The sequence below is a fragment of the Heliangelus exortis genome, chromosome 2 (genome assembly GCF_036169615.1).
Source record: "Heliangelus exortis chromosome 2, bHelExo1.hap1, whole genome shotgun sequence".
Taxonomy (NCBI): Eukaryota; Metazoa; Chordata; class Aves; order Apodiformes; family Trochilidae; genus Heliangelus; species Heliangelus exortis.
Genome location: NC_092423.1, coordinates 150,663,979 through 150,679,525, shown reverse-complemented (window position 1 = coordinate 150,679,525; position 15,547 = coordinate 150,663,979). Strand labels below are relative to the sequence as shown.

At 47.1% G+C, this 15,547-nt stretch overlaps 3 protein-coding genes across 3 annotated transcripts; all 3 read right to left on the bottom strand.

Annotated features, from left to right (window-relative positions):
- Positions 1-1,174: 1,174 nt before the first annotated feature.
- On the bottom strand, positions 1,175-1,540 carry LOC139792982 (feather keratin-like). The gene has a single exon (XM_071736976.1). The coding sequence runs from the start codon at positions 1,520-1,522 to the stop codon at positions 1,175-1,177; it is 348 nt and encodes a 115-aa protein (XP_071593077.1). The 5' UTR covers positions 1,523-1,540.
- Positions 1,541-5,800: 4,260 nt separating this feature from the next.
- Positions 5,801-6,323, bottom strand: LOC139793809 (feather keratin-like). Its single transcript, XM_071738719.1, has one exon. The coding sequence runs from the start codon at positions 6,303-6,305 to the stop codon at positions 5,961-5,963; it is 345 nt and encodes a 114-aa protein (XP_071594820.1). The 5' UTR covers positions 6,306-6,323; the 3' UTR covers positions 5,801-5,960.
- A 4,601-nt stretch (positions 6,324-10,924) lies between these two features.
- LOC139793808 (feather beta keratin-like) lies at positions 10,925-11,539 on the bottom strand. The gene has a single exon (XM_071738718.1). The coding sequence runs from the start codon at positions 11,519-11,521 to the stop codon at positions 11,153-11,155; it is 369 nt and encodes a 122-aa protein (XP_071594819.1). The 5' UTR covers positions 11,522-11,539; the 3' UTR covers positions 10,925-11,152.
- Positions 11,540-15,547: the final 4,008 nt, after the last annotated feature.

Below are 15,547 nucleotides of genomic sequence, written 5' to 3'. Positions count from 1 at the left end.
CCTGAAGCCTTTGATGAAGGCCTCGGAGAAGCAGATTTTCTCTCTGCAGCCCATGGAGGGCCCTGGTGAGGTAGGACAGGTGTCTGTGCTGCTCTGTTGGTGGGTGCACGGCAGGCAAGAGGCACGCTGGGCCAGTGCAGAGCTGGGCTGAGGGTGCCAGGGAGTCAGGTGGGCTCCCATTGGCCCCTAGAAAGGGGGTTGTGTAACTGGATGTACATCAGTCCCTGGGGAAAGATGGTTTGAAGCACTGAAAGGCCATGATGGTGCTGAAGAGTCTGGAGCATCTGGAGCATATGAGGAGAGGGTGAGAGAGCTAGCTGGGAGTCTTTAGCCAGGAGACAAAAATGGGTGAGAGATCTCATAAGTGTGTCTGAATGCCAGACAGGATGAGATGGAGCTGAGGGAGAGCAGCTCTTCCTGGTGAAAGAACTAGCAGGACATGAGTCCATAGGCACAGTGGAAAATAACAGGTATTCCACAGGAAGGGAAAGCAAGACCTTTTCATTGTGAGTTAGTCAAATGGTCAAAAAGGTGATGGAGTCTCCATCCTTTCAGATACAAAAACCCAGACAGGCCATGAACTCAGAAAAGCTGATGAAGCTGGCCCTGGTGTAGTATTGGTGACAATGGACATGTTCTGTGGAGGTTGCTGCTGAACTCAATGATGGTGGGGCAGGTGAAGGTCTTGTGTCACAGGCTGCAAGGCCTCCTGTGCTACTTGGTCTTGTCATTGCTCTGGTCAAACTCCCTAAGTGAGGACTTGCAGGTCTTTTCCACCCACCCTGGTTGGATCTTGATCTTTGGTTTTGTTCTTTTGTGACTGGATGAGCCTTGGGGAAAGTAAGGAAGAGGAGGCATGTCTGGCTTGGATGCAAAAGAACTTTATTGATTTTCAAAGCAGAGTGAAAAGGCAGGAGCATTGAGCTGGAAGGGAGCATATCTGAGGTGCAAATAATGCAACCATCAGTCTGCGTCCCTTGTGGAAGACAGATCTTGCCAGAGCACTAAGGTCTTTGTAGATTTTGATGTGAGGAGAAGAGAGGAGATCCCTGATGTACTTTGGCTTGTGAGAAGGAGGTATCAGATGAGGAGGCATCAGAAGAGAAATGGTCTCCCTCGATGTGGTGGGTTGCAGGGTGCAGGTGTTTGCTGTCATAGGTTGTAGGGAGGGCCCTTAGCAGATGCCACAGCCTCCTCTACCTCCCAGGCCATAGCCACATCCGTAGCCATAGCCCAGGCCTCCCAGGCCGTAGCCCAGGCCTCCCAGGCCGTAGCCCAGGCCGTATCCGGAGTTGATGGGCACTCCCAGGGCACTGAGGTCGTTGCCCACGGCAGCGGATGCGGAGGATCCGACGGCGGTGCTCTGGGGGAAGGAGGTGAGGATGGGTCCTGGCAGGGTGACCTGGACAGTGGAAGGCTGGATGACAACGCGGGAAGCCTCACACTGCCTGACACAGGGCTCGTTGCAGCTGTTAGCCAGCGGGGTGGGTCCGCAAGAGCCGCAGCGGTCGTAGCAGGCCATGTGTGTGGTGTGGAGGGGTGGCTGTGGAGGAGAGAGAGGGTGTTGAGAAAGCGTTGGGGCAGAGTGGGTGAGGAGAAGGCAGGAGGGGCAGGGGGTTGAGGCTCACCTGGTTGTTGGTGTCAGCGGAGAAGGGGTGAGGAGAAGTGTGTGAGGGAGAGAGGCGCTGGGCCGGCTTTTATGCTGGTCCCCGAGGGGCGGGACAGCCTTTGGGCATCATTGTGCAGCAAGCAGCTCCTGAGGACACCGCCTCCTCCTCAGGAATGAGGAGCTTTTCTGCCTCCATCATCCCTTTTTTCTGCCTCCATCGTCCCTTTTTATCTTCTTTGATTAAGGACATGCCTTCTGACCATGTTGACAGTCTTTAGGTGAGGGGAGGTGTGTTTGGGAGTCTTTTCCTGGCAGATGTTTGTCATGGCATTTTTGGAGACGTGACCAAGCCCCAGGAGTGGTTGGGTGCCGTCAGCGTGGTTCAATTGTGTCATCACTGAGCTTGGAAGTGGGAGACTTGTAGAGTCCCTTCCAAGCAAAACCATTCTATGATCTCATAGCAGTCGTGTGGTGAGGTTTGCGGGCAGGTTGTGAAGGAGAGCCCTGAATTCCTGTCAGCCCTTGCGGTGTGCTCTGGGCTTTGGAGAAGCGCTGGGCATGAGGCTGTGCCTGGTTCATCACACTGCTTCTCTTGCTGCCATCTCACAAGGATTTTCTTTAGTCCTTGTTATTCCTGCTGGGTGTGCTCTGTCTTTGTCTTGGTGTCCTTCTTGCTTGTTATGTTACAGGTGGGTGTGTAGGTTATGGAGTGAGGGGTTGCTGTGTTCTGGTTTGTGAGTAGGGTTCCAGTGATGGAGTGGCAGATGAGGCCATGTGGGAGAGAAGCAGCCTGAGTGAACTGAGATGTTTGGCTGGAACTGAGGGAACGTAGAGACTTTATGACCTTATCAAAAAGGGGTTTGTAAGTTCAGGACTGCGAAGAACTTGTGAGATGAAGTTTAGAGAAAAGTGGAATGGCCAAAAGTAACTAGAACGGAACCCAGAGTAGTTGCTTGGGACTGAGTCTTTTGCAGGCTAGTTTTGAGGGAAGCAGCGGGGTTCTTGAACCTCAGAATGGTTTGTTTCATCTAGATCCAACCAAATTGTGATATTTTTCATAATTTCATAATTTTTCCTCATTTTTTGTCATTTTTTGACTTTTTAAATCTTTTTTGTCATTATTTTTTATTTTTTTCATTTTTTGTCATTTTCCATCATTTTTCATCATTTTTTAATCACTTTTCCTCATTTTTCCTCATTTTCCTTTTTTTTCCGCATTTTTCTTCATTTTGTCATTTTCTGATGTTTTTTTCGTCTTTTTTCATCATTTTCCTCATTTTCCATTTTTTTGTCGTTTTCGTAATTTTCATCTTTTTTCGCCACTTTTCGTCATTTTTTAACATTTTTCATCATTTTTCATGATTTTTTGTCATTTTCATCTCTTCATCTCTTTTCGTCACTTTTCGTCACTTTTTGCCATTTTTCGTCATTCTTTGTCATTTTTTGTCTTTTTCATCTTTTTTAACTTTTTTCGTCATTTTTCTTCATTTTTCTTCATTTTCCATCATTTTTCATCATTTTTTGTCTTTTTAATCTTTTTTCACCTCATCGTCATTTTTTGTCATTTTCGTCTTTTTTTGTCATATTTGTTGTTTTTTATTTTTTTCGTCATTTTTGTCATTTTCGCCATTTTTGTCATTTTCTCCATTTTTGAGATTTTTATAATTTTTGTCATTTTCGTTATTTTTGTCATTTTTTGTCATTTTTGTCATTTTCGTCACTTTACTCATTTTTCGTCATTTTTCATCTTTTTTTGTCTTTTTTCATAATTTTTCGTTGTTTTTCGTCATTTTCGTCACTTTCATCATTTTCGTCATTTTTCATCATTTTTCATCTTTTTTCATCTTTTTTCATAATTATTCATCGTTTTTCGTTATTTTCGTCATTTTTGTCATTTTCATCACTTTCGTCGTTTTCCATCATTTCCCATCCTTTTCCATCGTTTTCTGACATTTCCCGACATTTCTCAACATTTCCCAACATTTCGAGTTTCTTCCACTTGACCACATTTCTCCAAGTCCTGTTGATATTCATGGCTGAACACAGTGCTTTGGTTGAAAGTGAGAAAAACCAAAGTGTTTTTCTCCCATTGTCAGAGGGCGCAGGCAGTTCAAGTTGTCGTTTGGTTTTGGAGGGAGAAAACGAGAAGGGTGAAGTCGAGCAGGGGTGAGGGAAAGGCTGAGGTAACTAATGACTCTTTGCCTCAGTGTTTAAAATCCGACCAGGTTGTCCAGATCTCCATCCCCGTGGGAAGAGTGGGAAGAGTTGGACCAGGACTCTAATGAAGCCCCCATCATCCAAGGGAAATCCTAGGGGACTTTCTTCAACACTTAGACACTCAGAGGTCTCTCCAGGGAAGGTTTCTGAGGGAGGTGCTGGAAGTGTTCCCCGAGCCACTTCCCATCAGCTGCCTGGAGGTTGCCCGGGTTGGATCTTGATGCCATGTTCTGTTCTTTGTGAGGCTGGAGTAGCGTTGGGGAGAGAAAGGAAGAGGAGGCCTGTCAAGCTTGGATGCAAAAGAACTTTATTGATTTTCAAAGCAGAGTGAAAAGGCAGGAGCATTGAGCTGGAAGGGAGCATATCTGAGGTACGAGTAGTGCAACCATCAGTCTGCGTCCCTTGTGGAAGACAGATCTTGCCGGAGCACCAAGGTCTGGTTTACCTGGTTACTCAGAGCTTTCATGTGTGTACTCTTTGCTGGGTAAAACATTGTCTGGATGTCCTGTCCCAAAGAGTGGTGGTGATGGGTGCTCAGCGCACTGTGTGGCCAATCAAAAGTCCCTTTTCTAGGGCTGAGTTTTTGGACCAGTTCTCCCTAATATCTTTGTGGATGATCTGGGGGATGTGATAGAGTGCACACTCAGTAGGTTTTCGGATAACAGCAGGTTTGGGAGGAGTGTTGGGCTCAGAAGGCTGTGCAGAGGGGTCTGAGAGGCTGGATTGATGGGCTGAGGCCAATTTGATTAGATTCAGGAAGGGTCGGTGTCAGGTCCTGCACTTGGGTCACACCAACCCCAGGCAACGCTCCAGATCTCGGGAAGAGCAGCTGGGAAGTGTCAGCAGAAAAGGAGCTGGGTGTGTTGGTGAGCAGTGGAGAGAGAATAGGTGAGAGAAAGAACTCTAGAGACAGCAAGAGGAGACAGGAAGTGGTCCAGGTTCCAGAGCAAGGAATCACCTGAAGCCTTTGATGAAGGCCTCGGTGAAGCAGATTTTCTCCCTGCAGCCCATGGAGGGCCCTGGTGAGGTAGGACAGGTGCCTGTGCTGCTCTGTTGGTGGGTGCACGGCAGGCAAGAGGCACGCTGGGCCAGTGCAGAGCTGGGCTGAGGGTGCCAGGGAGTCAGGTGGGCTCCCATTGGCCCCTAGAAAGGGGGTTGTGTAACTGGATGTACATCAGTCCCTGGGGAAAGATGGTTTGAAGCACTGAAAGGCCATGATGGTGCTGAAGAGTCTGGAGCATCTGGAGCATATGAGGAGAGGGTGAGAGAGCTAGCTGGGAGTCTTTAGCCAGGGGACAAAAATGGGTGAGAGACACAGACATAACTGTGTCTGAATGCCAGACAGGATGAGATGGAGCTGAGGGAGAGCAGCTCTTCCTGGTGAAAGAACTAGCAGGACATGAGTCCGTAGGCACAGTGGAAAATAACAGGTATTCCACAGGAAGGGAAAGCAAGACCTTTTCATTGTGAGTTAGTCAAATGGTCAAAAAGGTGATGGAGTCTCCATCCTTTCAGATACAAAAACCCAGACAGGCCATGAACTCAGAAAAGCTGATGAAGCTGGCCCTGGTGTAGTATTGGTGACAATGGACATGTTCTGTGGAGGTTGCTGCTGAACTCAATGATGGTGGGGCAGGTGAAGGTCTTGTGTCACAGGCTGCAAGGCCTCCTGTGCTACTTGGTCTTGTCATTGCTCTGGTCAAACTCCCTAAGTGAGGACTTGCAGGTCTTTTCCACCCACCCTGGTTGGATCTTGATCTTTGGTTTTGTTCTTTTGTGACTGGATGAGCCTTGGGGAAAGTAAGGAAGAGGAGGCATGTCTGGCTTGGATGCAAAAGAACTTTATTGATTTTCAAAGCAGAGTGAAAAGGCAGGAGCATTGAGCTGGAAGGGAGCATATCTGAGGTGCAAATAGTGCAACCACCAGTCGGCATCCCTTATGGAAGACAGATCTTGCCAGAGCACCAAGGTCTTTGTGCCTTTTGATGTGAGGAGAAGAGAGGAGATCCCTGATGTAGTTTGGCTTGTGAGAAGGAGGTATCAGAGGAGGAGGCATCAGAAGAGAAATGGTCTCCCTTGATGTGGTGGGTTGCAGGGTGCAGGTGTTTGCTGTCATAGGTTGTAGGGAGGGCCCTTAGCAGATGCCACAGCCTCCTCTACCTCCCAGGCCGTAGCCACATCCGTAGCCATAGCCCAGGCCTCCCAGGCCTCCCAGGCCTCCCAGGCCGTAGCCCAGGCCGTATCCGGAGTTGATGGGCACTCCCAGGGCACTGAGGTCGTTGCCCACGGCAGCGGATGCGGAGGATCCGACGGCGGTGCTCTGGGGGAAGGAGGTGAGGATGGGTCCAGGCAGGGTGACCTGGACAGTGGAAGGCTGGATGACAACGCGGGAAGCCTCACACTGCCTGACACAGGGCTCGTTGCAGCTGTTAGCCAGCGGGGTGGGTCCGCAAGAGCCGCAGCGGTCGTAGCAGGCCATGTGTGTGGTGTGGAGGGGTGCCTGTGGAGGAGAGAGAGGGTGTTGAGAAAGCGTTGGGGCAGAGTGGGTGAGGAGAAGGCAGGAGGGGCAGGGGGTTGAGGCTCACCCGGTTGTTGGCGTCAGCGGAGAAGGGTTGAGGAGAAGTGTGTGAGGGAGAGAGGCGCTGGGCCGGCTTTTATGCTGGTCCCCGAGGGGCGGGACAGCCTTTGGGCATCATTGTGCAGCAAGCAGCTCCTGAGGACACAGCCTCCTGCTCAGGAATGAGGAGCTTTTCTGCCTCCATCATCCCTTTTTTCTGCCTCCATCGTCCCTTTTTATGTTCTTTGATTAAGGACATGCCTTCTGACCATGTTGACAGTCTTTAGGTGAGGGGAGGTGTGTTTGGGAGTCTTTTCCTGGCAGATGTATGTCATGGCATTTTTGGAGACGTGACCAAGCCCCAGGAGTGGTTGGGTGCCATCAGCGTGGTTCAATTGTGTCATCACTGAGCTTGGAAGTGGGAGACTTGTAGAGTCCCTTCCAAGCCAAACCATTCTATGATCTCATAGCAGTCGTGTGGTGAGGTTTGCGGGCAGGTTGTGAAGGAGAGCCCTGAATTCCTGTCAGCCCTTGCGGTGTGTTCTGGGCTTTGGAGAAGCGCTGGGCATGAGGCTGTGCCTGGTTCATCACACTGCTTCTCTTGCTGCCATCTCACAAGGATTTTCTTTAGTCCTTGTTATTCCTGCTGGGTGTGCTCTGTCTTTGTCTTGGTGTCCTTCTTGCTTGTTATGTTAGAGGTGGGTGTGTAGGTTATGGAGTGAGGGGTTGCTGTGTTCTGGTTTGTGAGTAGGGTTCCAGTGATGGAGTGGCAGATGAGGCCATGTGGGAGAGAAGCAGCCTGAGTGAACTGAGATGTTTGGCTGGAACTGAGGGAACGTAGAGACTTTATGACCTTATCAAAAAGGGGTTTGTAAGTTCAGGACTGCGAAGAACTTGTGAGATGAAGTTTAGAGAAAAGTGGAATGGCCAAAAGTAACTAGAACGGAACCCAGAGTAGTTGCTTGGGACTGAGTCTTTTGCAGGCTAGTTTTGAGGGAAGCAGCGGGGTTCTTGAACCTCAGAATGGTTTGTTTCATCTAGATCCAACCAAATTGTGATATTTTTCATAATTTCATCACTTTTCCTCCCTTTTTGTCATTTTTTGACTTTTTAAATCTTTTTTTGTCATTATTTTTTATTTTTTTCATTTTTTGTCATTTTCCATCATTTTCCATCATTTTTTAATCACTTTTCCTCATTTTTCCTCATTTTCCTTATTTTTCCTCATTTTTCTTCATTTTGTCATTTTCTGATGTTTTTTTCGTCTTTTTTCATCATTTTCCCCATTTTCCATTTTTTCGTCATTTTCGTAATTTTCATCTTTTTTCGCCACTTTTCGTCATTTTTTAACATTTTTCATCATTTTTCATGATTTTTTGTCATTTTCATCTCTTCATCTCTTTTCGTCACTTTTCGTCACTTTTTGCCATTTTTCGTCATTCTTTGTCATTTTTTGTCTTTTTCATCTTTTTTAACTTTTTTCTTCATTTTTCTTCATTTTTCTTCATTTTTCGTCATTTTTCTTCATTTTTCTTCATTTTTCATCATTTTTCGCCATTTTTTCTCTTTTTAATCTTTCTTCTCCTTTTTTGTAATTTTTTGTCATTTTCGTCTTATTTTTCGTTTTTATTTTTTTCCTCATTTTTGTCTTTTTCGTCATTTTTGTCATTTTCTCCATTTTTGAGATTTTTATAATTTTTGTCATTTTCATTATTTTTGTCATTTTTTGTCATTTTCCGTCATTTTCCATCATTTTTTAATCACTTTTCCTCATTTTTCCTCATTTTCCTTATTTTTTCTCATTTTTCTTCATTTTGTCGTTTTCTGATGTTTTTTTCATCTTTTTTTAATCATTTTCCTCATTTTCCATTTTTTCGTCATTTTTGTAATTTTCATCTTCTTTCGCCACTTTTCGTCATTTTTTAACATTTTTCATCATTTTTCATGATTTTTTGTCATTTTCATCTCTTCATCTCTTTTTGTCACTTTTCATCACTTTTCGTCACTTTTCGTCACTTTTCGTCACTTTTTGCCATTTTTCGTCATTCTTCGTCATTTTTTGTCTTTTTCATCTTTTTTCTTCATTTTTCTTCATTTTTCTTAATTTTTCTTCATTTTTCTTCATTTTTTGTCATTTTTCGTCATTTTTCATCATTTTTCGTCATTTTTTGTCTTTTTAATCTTTTTTCACCTCATCGTCATGTTTGTTGCTTTTTTATTTTTTCGTCATTTTTGTCATTTTTCGTCATTTTTCGTCATTTTTCATCTTTTTTTCATCTTTTTTCATAATTATTCATTGTTTTTCGTTATTTTCGTCATTTTTGTCATTTTCACCACTTTCGTCGTTTTCCATCATTTCCCATCATTTTCCATCGTTTTCTGACATTTCCCGACATTTCTCAACATTTCCCAACATGTCGAGTTTCTTCCACTTGACCACATTTCTCCAAGTCCTGTTGATATTCATGGCTGAACACAGTGTTTTGATGGAAAGTGAGAAAAACCAAAGTGTTTTTCTCCCATTGTCAGAGGGCGCAGGCAGTTCAAGTTGTCGTTTGGTTTTGGAGGGAGAAAACGAGAAGGGTGAAGTCGAGCAGGGGTGAGGGAAAGGCTGAGGTAACTAATGACTCTTTGCCTCAGTGTTTAAAATCCGACCAGGTTGTCCAGATCTCCATCCCCGTGGGAAGAGTGGGAAGAGTTGGACCAGGACTCTAATGAAGCCCCCATCATCCAAGGGAAATCCTAGGGGACTTTCTTCAACACTTAGACACTCAGAGGTCTCTCCAGGGAAGGTTTCTGAGGGAGGTGCTGGAAGTGTTCCCCGAGCCACTTCCCGTCAGCTGCCTGGAGGTTGCCCGGGTTGGATCTTGATGCCATGTTCTGTTCTTTGTGAGGCTGGAGTAGCGTTGGGGAGAGAAAGGAAGAGGAGGCCTGTCAAGCTTGGATGCAAAAGAACTTTATTGATTTTCAAAGCAGAGTGAAAAGGCAGGAGCATTGAGCTGGAAGGGAGCATGTCTGAGGTACGAGTAGTGCAACCATCAGTCTGCGTCCCTTGTGGAAGACAGATCTTGCCGGAGCACCAAGGTCTGGTTTACCTGGTTACTCAGAGCTTTCATGTGTGTACTCTTTGCTGGGTAAAAAATTGTCTGCATGTCCTGTCCCAAAGGGTGGTGGTGATGGGTGCTCAGTGCAGTGTGTGGCCAATCAAAAGTCCCTTTTCTAGGGCTGAGTTTTTGGGCCAGTTCTCCCTAATATCTTTCTGGATGATCTGGGGGATGTGATAGAGTGCACACTCAGTAGGTTTTCGGATGACAGCAGGTTTGGGAGGAGTGTTAGGGTCAGAAGGCTGTGCAGAGGGGTCTGGAGAGGCTGGATTGATGGGCTGAGGCCAATTTGATTAGATTCAGGAAGGGTCGGTGTCGGGTCCTGCACTTGGGTCACACCAACCCCAGGCAACGCTCCAGATCTCGGGAAGAGCAGCTGGGAAGTGTCAGGAGAAAAGGAGCTGGGTGTGTTGGTGAGCAGTGGAGAGAGAATAGGTGAGAGAAAGAACTCTAGAGACAGCAAGAGGGGACAGGAAGTGGTCCAGGTTCCAGAGCAAGGAATCACCTGAAGCCTTTGGTGAAGGCCTCGGTGAAGCAGATTTTCTCCCTGCAGCCCATGGAGGGCCCTGGTGAGGTAGGACAGGTGCCTGTGCTGCTCTGTTGGTGGGTGCACGGCAGGCAAGAGGCACGCTGGGCCAGTGCAGAGCTGGGCTGAGGGTGCCAGGGAGTCAGGTGGGCTCCCATTGGCCCCTAGAAAGGGGGTTGTGTAACTGGATGTACATCAGTCCCTGGGGAAAGATGGTTTGAAGCACTGAAAGGCCATGATGGTGCTGAAGAGTCTGGAGCATCTGGAGCATATGAGGAGAGGGTGAGAGAGCTAGCTGGGAGTCTTTAGCCAGGGGACAAAAATGGGTGAGAGATCGCATAAGTGTGTCTGAATGCCAGACAGGATGAGATGGAGCTGAGGGAGAGCAGCTCTTCCTGGGGGAAGGACTAGCAGGACATGAGTCCATAGGCACAGTGGAAAATAACAGGTATTCCACAGGAAGGGAAAGCAAGACCTTTTCATTGTGAGTTAGTCAAATGGTCAAAAAGGTGATGGAGTCTCCATCCTTTCAGATACAAAAACCCAGACAGGCCATGAACTCAGAAAAGCTGATGAAGCTGGCCCTGGTGTAGTATTGGTGACAATGGACATGTTCTGTGGAGGTTGCTGCTGAACTCAATGATGGTGGGGCAGGTGAAGGTCTTGTGTCACAGGCTGCAAGGCCTCCTGTGCTACTTGGTCTTGTCATTGCTCTGGTCAAACTCCCTAAGTGAGGACTTGCAGGTCTTTTCCACCCACCCTGGTTGGACCTTGATCCCTAATTTTGTTCTTTCTGAGGCTGGATGAGCCTTGGGGAAAGTAAGGAAGAGGAGGCGTGTCAGGCTTGGATGCAAAAGAACTTTATTGATGGAAAAGAAGAGTGAAAAGAGTGGAAGGGAGCATATCTGAGGTGCAAAGAGTGCAACCATCAGTCGGCGTCCCTTGTGGAAGACAGATCTTGCCAGAGCACCAAGGTCTTTGTGCCTTTTGATGTGAGGAGAAGAGAGGAGATCCCTGATGTACTTTGGCTTGTGAGAAGGAGGTATCAGAGGAGGAGGCATCAGAAGAGAAATGGTCTCCCTTGATGTGGTGGGTTGCAGGGTGCAGGTGTTTGCTGTCATAGGTTGTAGGGAGGGCCCTTAGCAGATGCCACAGCCTCCTCTACCTCCCAGGCCGTAGCCACATCCATAGCCATAGCCCAGGCCTCCCAAACCATAGCCCAGGCCATAGCCCAGGCCTCCCAGGCCTCCCAGGCCGTAGCCCAGGCCGTATCCGGAGTTGATGGGCACTCCCAGGGCACTGAGGTCGTTGCCCACGGCAGCGGATGCGGAGGATCCGACGGCGGTGCTCTGGGGGAAGGAGGTGAGGATGGGTCCTGGCAGGGTGACGAGGACAGGAGGAGGTTGCATGACAACGCGGGAAGCCTCACACTGCCTGACACAGGGCTCGTTGCAGCTGTTAGCCAGCGGGGTGGGTCCGCAAGAGCCGCAGCGGTCGTAGCAGGCCATGTGTGTGGTGTGGAGGGGTGCCTGTGGAGGAGAGAGAGGGTGTTGAGAAAGCGTTGGGGCAGAGTGGGTGAGGAGAAGGCAGGAGGGGCAGGGGGTTGAGGCTCACCTGGTTGTTGGTGTCAGCGGAGAAGGGGTGAGGAGAAGTGTGTGAGGGAGAGAGGCACTGGGCCGGCTTTTATGCTGGTCCGCGAGGGGCGGGACAGCCTTTGGGCATCATTGTGCAGCAAGCAGCTCCTGAGGACACAGCCTCCTGCTCAGGAATGGGCTGGAGCAAGCTTTTCTGCCTCACTCATCCCTTTTTATGTTCTTTGATTAAGGACATGCCTTCTGAGCATGGTGACATTTTTTGGGTGAGAGGAGGTGTGTTTGGGAGTCTTTTCCTGGCAGATGTATGTCATGGCATTTTTGGAGACGTGACCAAGCCTCAGGAGTGGTTGGGTGCCACCAGTGTGGTTTAATTTTTGTCATCACTGAGCTTGGAAGTGGGAGAGTTGTAGAGTCCCTTCCAAGCCAAACCATTCTATGATCTCATAGCACTCGTGTGGTGAGGTTTGCGGGCAGGTTGTGAAGGAGAGCCCTGAATTCCTGTCAGCCCTTGCGGTGTGCTCTGGGCTTTGGAGAAGTGCTGGGCATGAGGCTGTGCCTGGTTCATCACACTGCTTCTCTTGCTGCCATCTCACAAGGATTTTCTTTAGTCCTTGTTATTCCTGCTGGGTGTGCTCTGTCTTTGTCTTGGTGTCCTTCTTGCTTGTTATGTTAGAGGTGGGTGTGTAGGTTATGGAGTGAGGGGTTGCTGTGTTCTGGTTTGTGAGTAGGGTTCCAGTGATGGACTGGCAGATGAGGCCATGTGGGAGAGAAGCAGCCTGAGTGAACTGAGATGTTTGGCTGGAACTGAGGGAACGTAGAGACTTTACGACCTTATCAAAAAGGGGTTTGTAAGTTCAGGACTGCGAAGAACTTGTGAGATGAAGTTTAGAGAAAAGTGGAATGGCCAAAAGTAACTAGAACGGAACCCAGAGTAGTTGCTTGGGACTGAGTCTTTTGCAGGCTAGTTTTGAGGGAAGCAGCGGGGTTCTTGAACCTCAGAATGGTTTGTTTCATCTAGATCCAACCAAATTGTGATATTTTTCATAATTTCATCATTTTTCCTCCCTTTTTGTCATTTTTTGTCATTTTTAGTAATTTTTTGTCATTTTCCATAATTTTTCATCATTTTTTAATCACTTTTCCTCATTTTTCCTCATTTTTCCTCATTTTTCCTCATTTTTCCTCATTTTTCCTCATTTTTGTTATTTTCTGATTTCTTTCTTTTTTTGTCTGTTTTTGTTATTTTCCTTATTTTTCCTCATTTGTCCTCATTTTCAGCAGTTTTTGTCTTTTTTTGTCTTTTTTTGTCTTTTTTTGTCTTTTTTTGTCTTTTTTTGTCATTTTTTGTCATTTTTTGTCATTTTTCGTCGTTTTTCGTCATTTTTCATCATTTTTTGTCATTTTCATCGTATTTTCTTTTTCGTCACTTTTTGTCAATTTCCATCTTTTCGTCATTTTCGTAATTTTCATCTTTTTTCGTCACTTTTAGTCATTTTTTAACATTTTTCATCATTTTCCATGATTTTTTGTCATTTTCATCTTTTTTCATCACTTTTCGTCACTTTTTGTCACTTTTTGACATTTTTCATCATCTTTCATCTTATTTTGTCTTTTTTCGTCATTTTTTGTCATTTTTTATCATTTTTCGTCATTTTCATTTTTTTAATTTTCATCATTTGACTCATTTTTTGTCATTTTTCATCTTTTTTTGTCTTTTTTCACAGTTTTTCATCGTTTTTCGTCACTTTTGTCACTTTTGTCATTTTCGTCATTTTCGTCATTTTTGTCATTTTCATCACTTTCGTCGTTTTCCATCATTTCCCGTCATTTTCCATCGTTTTCTGACATTTCCTGACATTTCTCAACATTTCCCAACATTTCGAGTTTCTTCCACTTGACCACATTTCTCCAAGTCCTGTTGATATTCATGGCTGAACACAGTGTTTTGATGGAAAGTGAGAAAAACCAAAGTGTTTTTCTCCCATTGTCAGAGGGCGCAGGCAGTTCAAGTTGTCGTTTGGTTTTGGAGGGAGAAAACGAGAAGGGTGAAGTCGAGCAGGGGTGAGGGAAAGGCTGACGGAACTAATGACTCTTTGCCTCAGTGTTTAAAATCCGACCAGGTTGTCCAGATCTCCATCCCCGTGGGAAGAGTGGGAAGAGTTGGACCAGGACTCTAATGAAGCCCCCATCATCCAAGGGAAATCCTAGGGGACTTTCTTCAACACTTAGACACTCAGAGGTCTCTCCAGGGAAGGTTTCTGAGGGAGGTGCTGGAAGTGTTCCCCGAGCCACTTCCCATCAGCTGCCTGGAGGTTGCCCGGGTTGGATCTTGATGCCATGTTCTGTTCTTTGTGAGGCTGGAGTAGCGTTGGGGAGAGAAAGGAAGAGGAGGCCTGTCAAGCTTGGATGCAAAAGAACTTTATTGATTTTCAAAGCAGAGTGAAAAGGCAGGAGCATTGAGCTGGAAGGGAGCATATCTGAGGTACGAGTAGTGCAACCATCAGTCTGCGTCCCTTGTGGAAGACAGATCTTGCCGGAGCACCAAGGTCTGGTTTACCTGGTTACTCAGAGCTTTCATGTGTGTACTCTTTGCTGGGTAAAAAATTGTCTGCATGTCCTGTCCCAAAGAGTGGTGGTGATGGGTGCTCAGTGCAGTGTGTGGCCAGTCAAAAGTCCCTTTTCTAGGGCTGAGTTTTTGGGCCAGTTCTCCCTAATATCTTTCTGGATGATCTGGGGGACGTGATAGAGTGCACAGTCAGTAGGTTTTCAGATGACAGCAGGTTTGGGAGGAGTGTTGGTTCAGAAGGCTGTGCAGAGGGGTCTGGAGAGGCTGGATTGATGGGCTGAGGCCAATTTGATTAGATTCAGGAAGGGTCGGTGTCGGGTCCTGCACTTGGGTCACACCAACCCCAGGCAACGCTCCAGATCTCGGGAAGAGCAGCTGGGAAATGTCAGGAGAAAAGGAGCTGGGTGTGTTGGTGAGCAGTGGAGAGAGAATAGGTGAGAGAAAGAACTCTAGAGACAGCAAGAGGAGACAGGAAGTGGTCCAGGTTCCAGAGCAAGGAATCACCTGAAGCCTTTGGTGAAGGCCCCGGTGAAGCAGATTTTCTCCCTGCAGCCCATGGAGGGCCCTGGTGAGGTAGGACAGGTGTCTGTGCTGCTCTGTTGGTGGGTGCACGGCAGGCAAGAGGCACGCTGGGCCAGTGCAGAGCTGGGCTGAGGGTGCCAGGGAGTCAGGTGGGCTCCCATTGGCCCCTAGAAAGGGGGTTGTGTAACTGGATGTACATCAGTCCCTGGGGAAAGATGGTTTGAAGCACTGAAAGGCCATGATGGTGCTGAAGGGTCTGGAGCATCTGGAGCATATGAGGAGAGGGTGAGAGAGCTAGCTGGGAGTCTTTAGCCAGGAGACAAAAATGGGTGAGAGATCGCATAAGTGTGTCTGAATCCCACACAGGATGAGATGGAGCTGAGGGAGAGCAGCTCTTCCTGGTGAAAGAACTAGCAGGACATGAGTCCATAGGCACAGTGGAAAATAACAGGTATTCCACAGGAAGGGAAAGCAAGACCTTTTCATTGTGAGTTAGTCAAATGGTCAAAAAGGTGATGGAGTCTCCATCCTTTCAGATACAAAAACCCAGACAGGCCATGCACTCAGAAAAGCTGATGAAGCTGGCCCTGGTGTAGTATTGGTGATGATGGGCATGTTCTGTGGAGGTTGCTGCTGAACTCAATGATGGTGGGGCAGGTGAAGGTCTTGTGTCACAGGCTGCAAGGCCTCCTGTGCTACTCGGTCTTGTGGTTGCTCTGGTCAAACTCCCTAAGTGAGGACTTGCAGGTCTTTTCCACCCACCCTGGTTGGACCTTGATCCCTAATTTTGTTCTTTCTGAGGCTGGATGAGCCTTGGGGAAAGAAACGGAAGAGGAGGCGTGTCAGGCTGG

Coding starts and splice junctions, on each gene's coding strand:
- LOC139793808 (XM_071738718.1), bottom strand. CDS start 11,521: ATGGCCTGCTACGACCGCTGCGGCTCTTGCGGACCCACCCCGCTGGCT.
- LOC139792982 (XM_071736976.1), bottom strand. CDS start 1,522: ATGGCCTGCTACGACCGCTGCGGCTCTTGCGGACCCACCCCGCTGGCT.
- LOC139793809 (XM_071738719.1), bottom strand. CDS start 6,305: ATGGCCTGCTACGACCGCTGCGGCTCTTGCGGACCCACCCCGCTGGCT.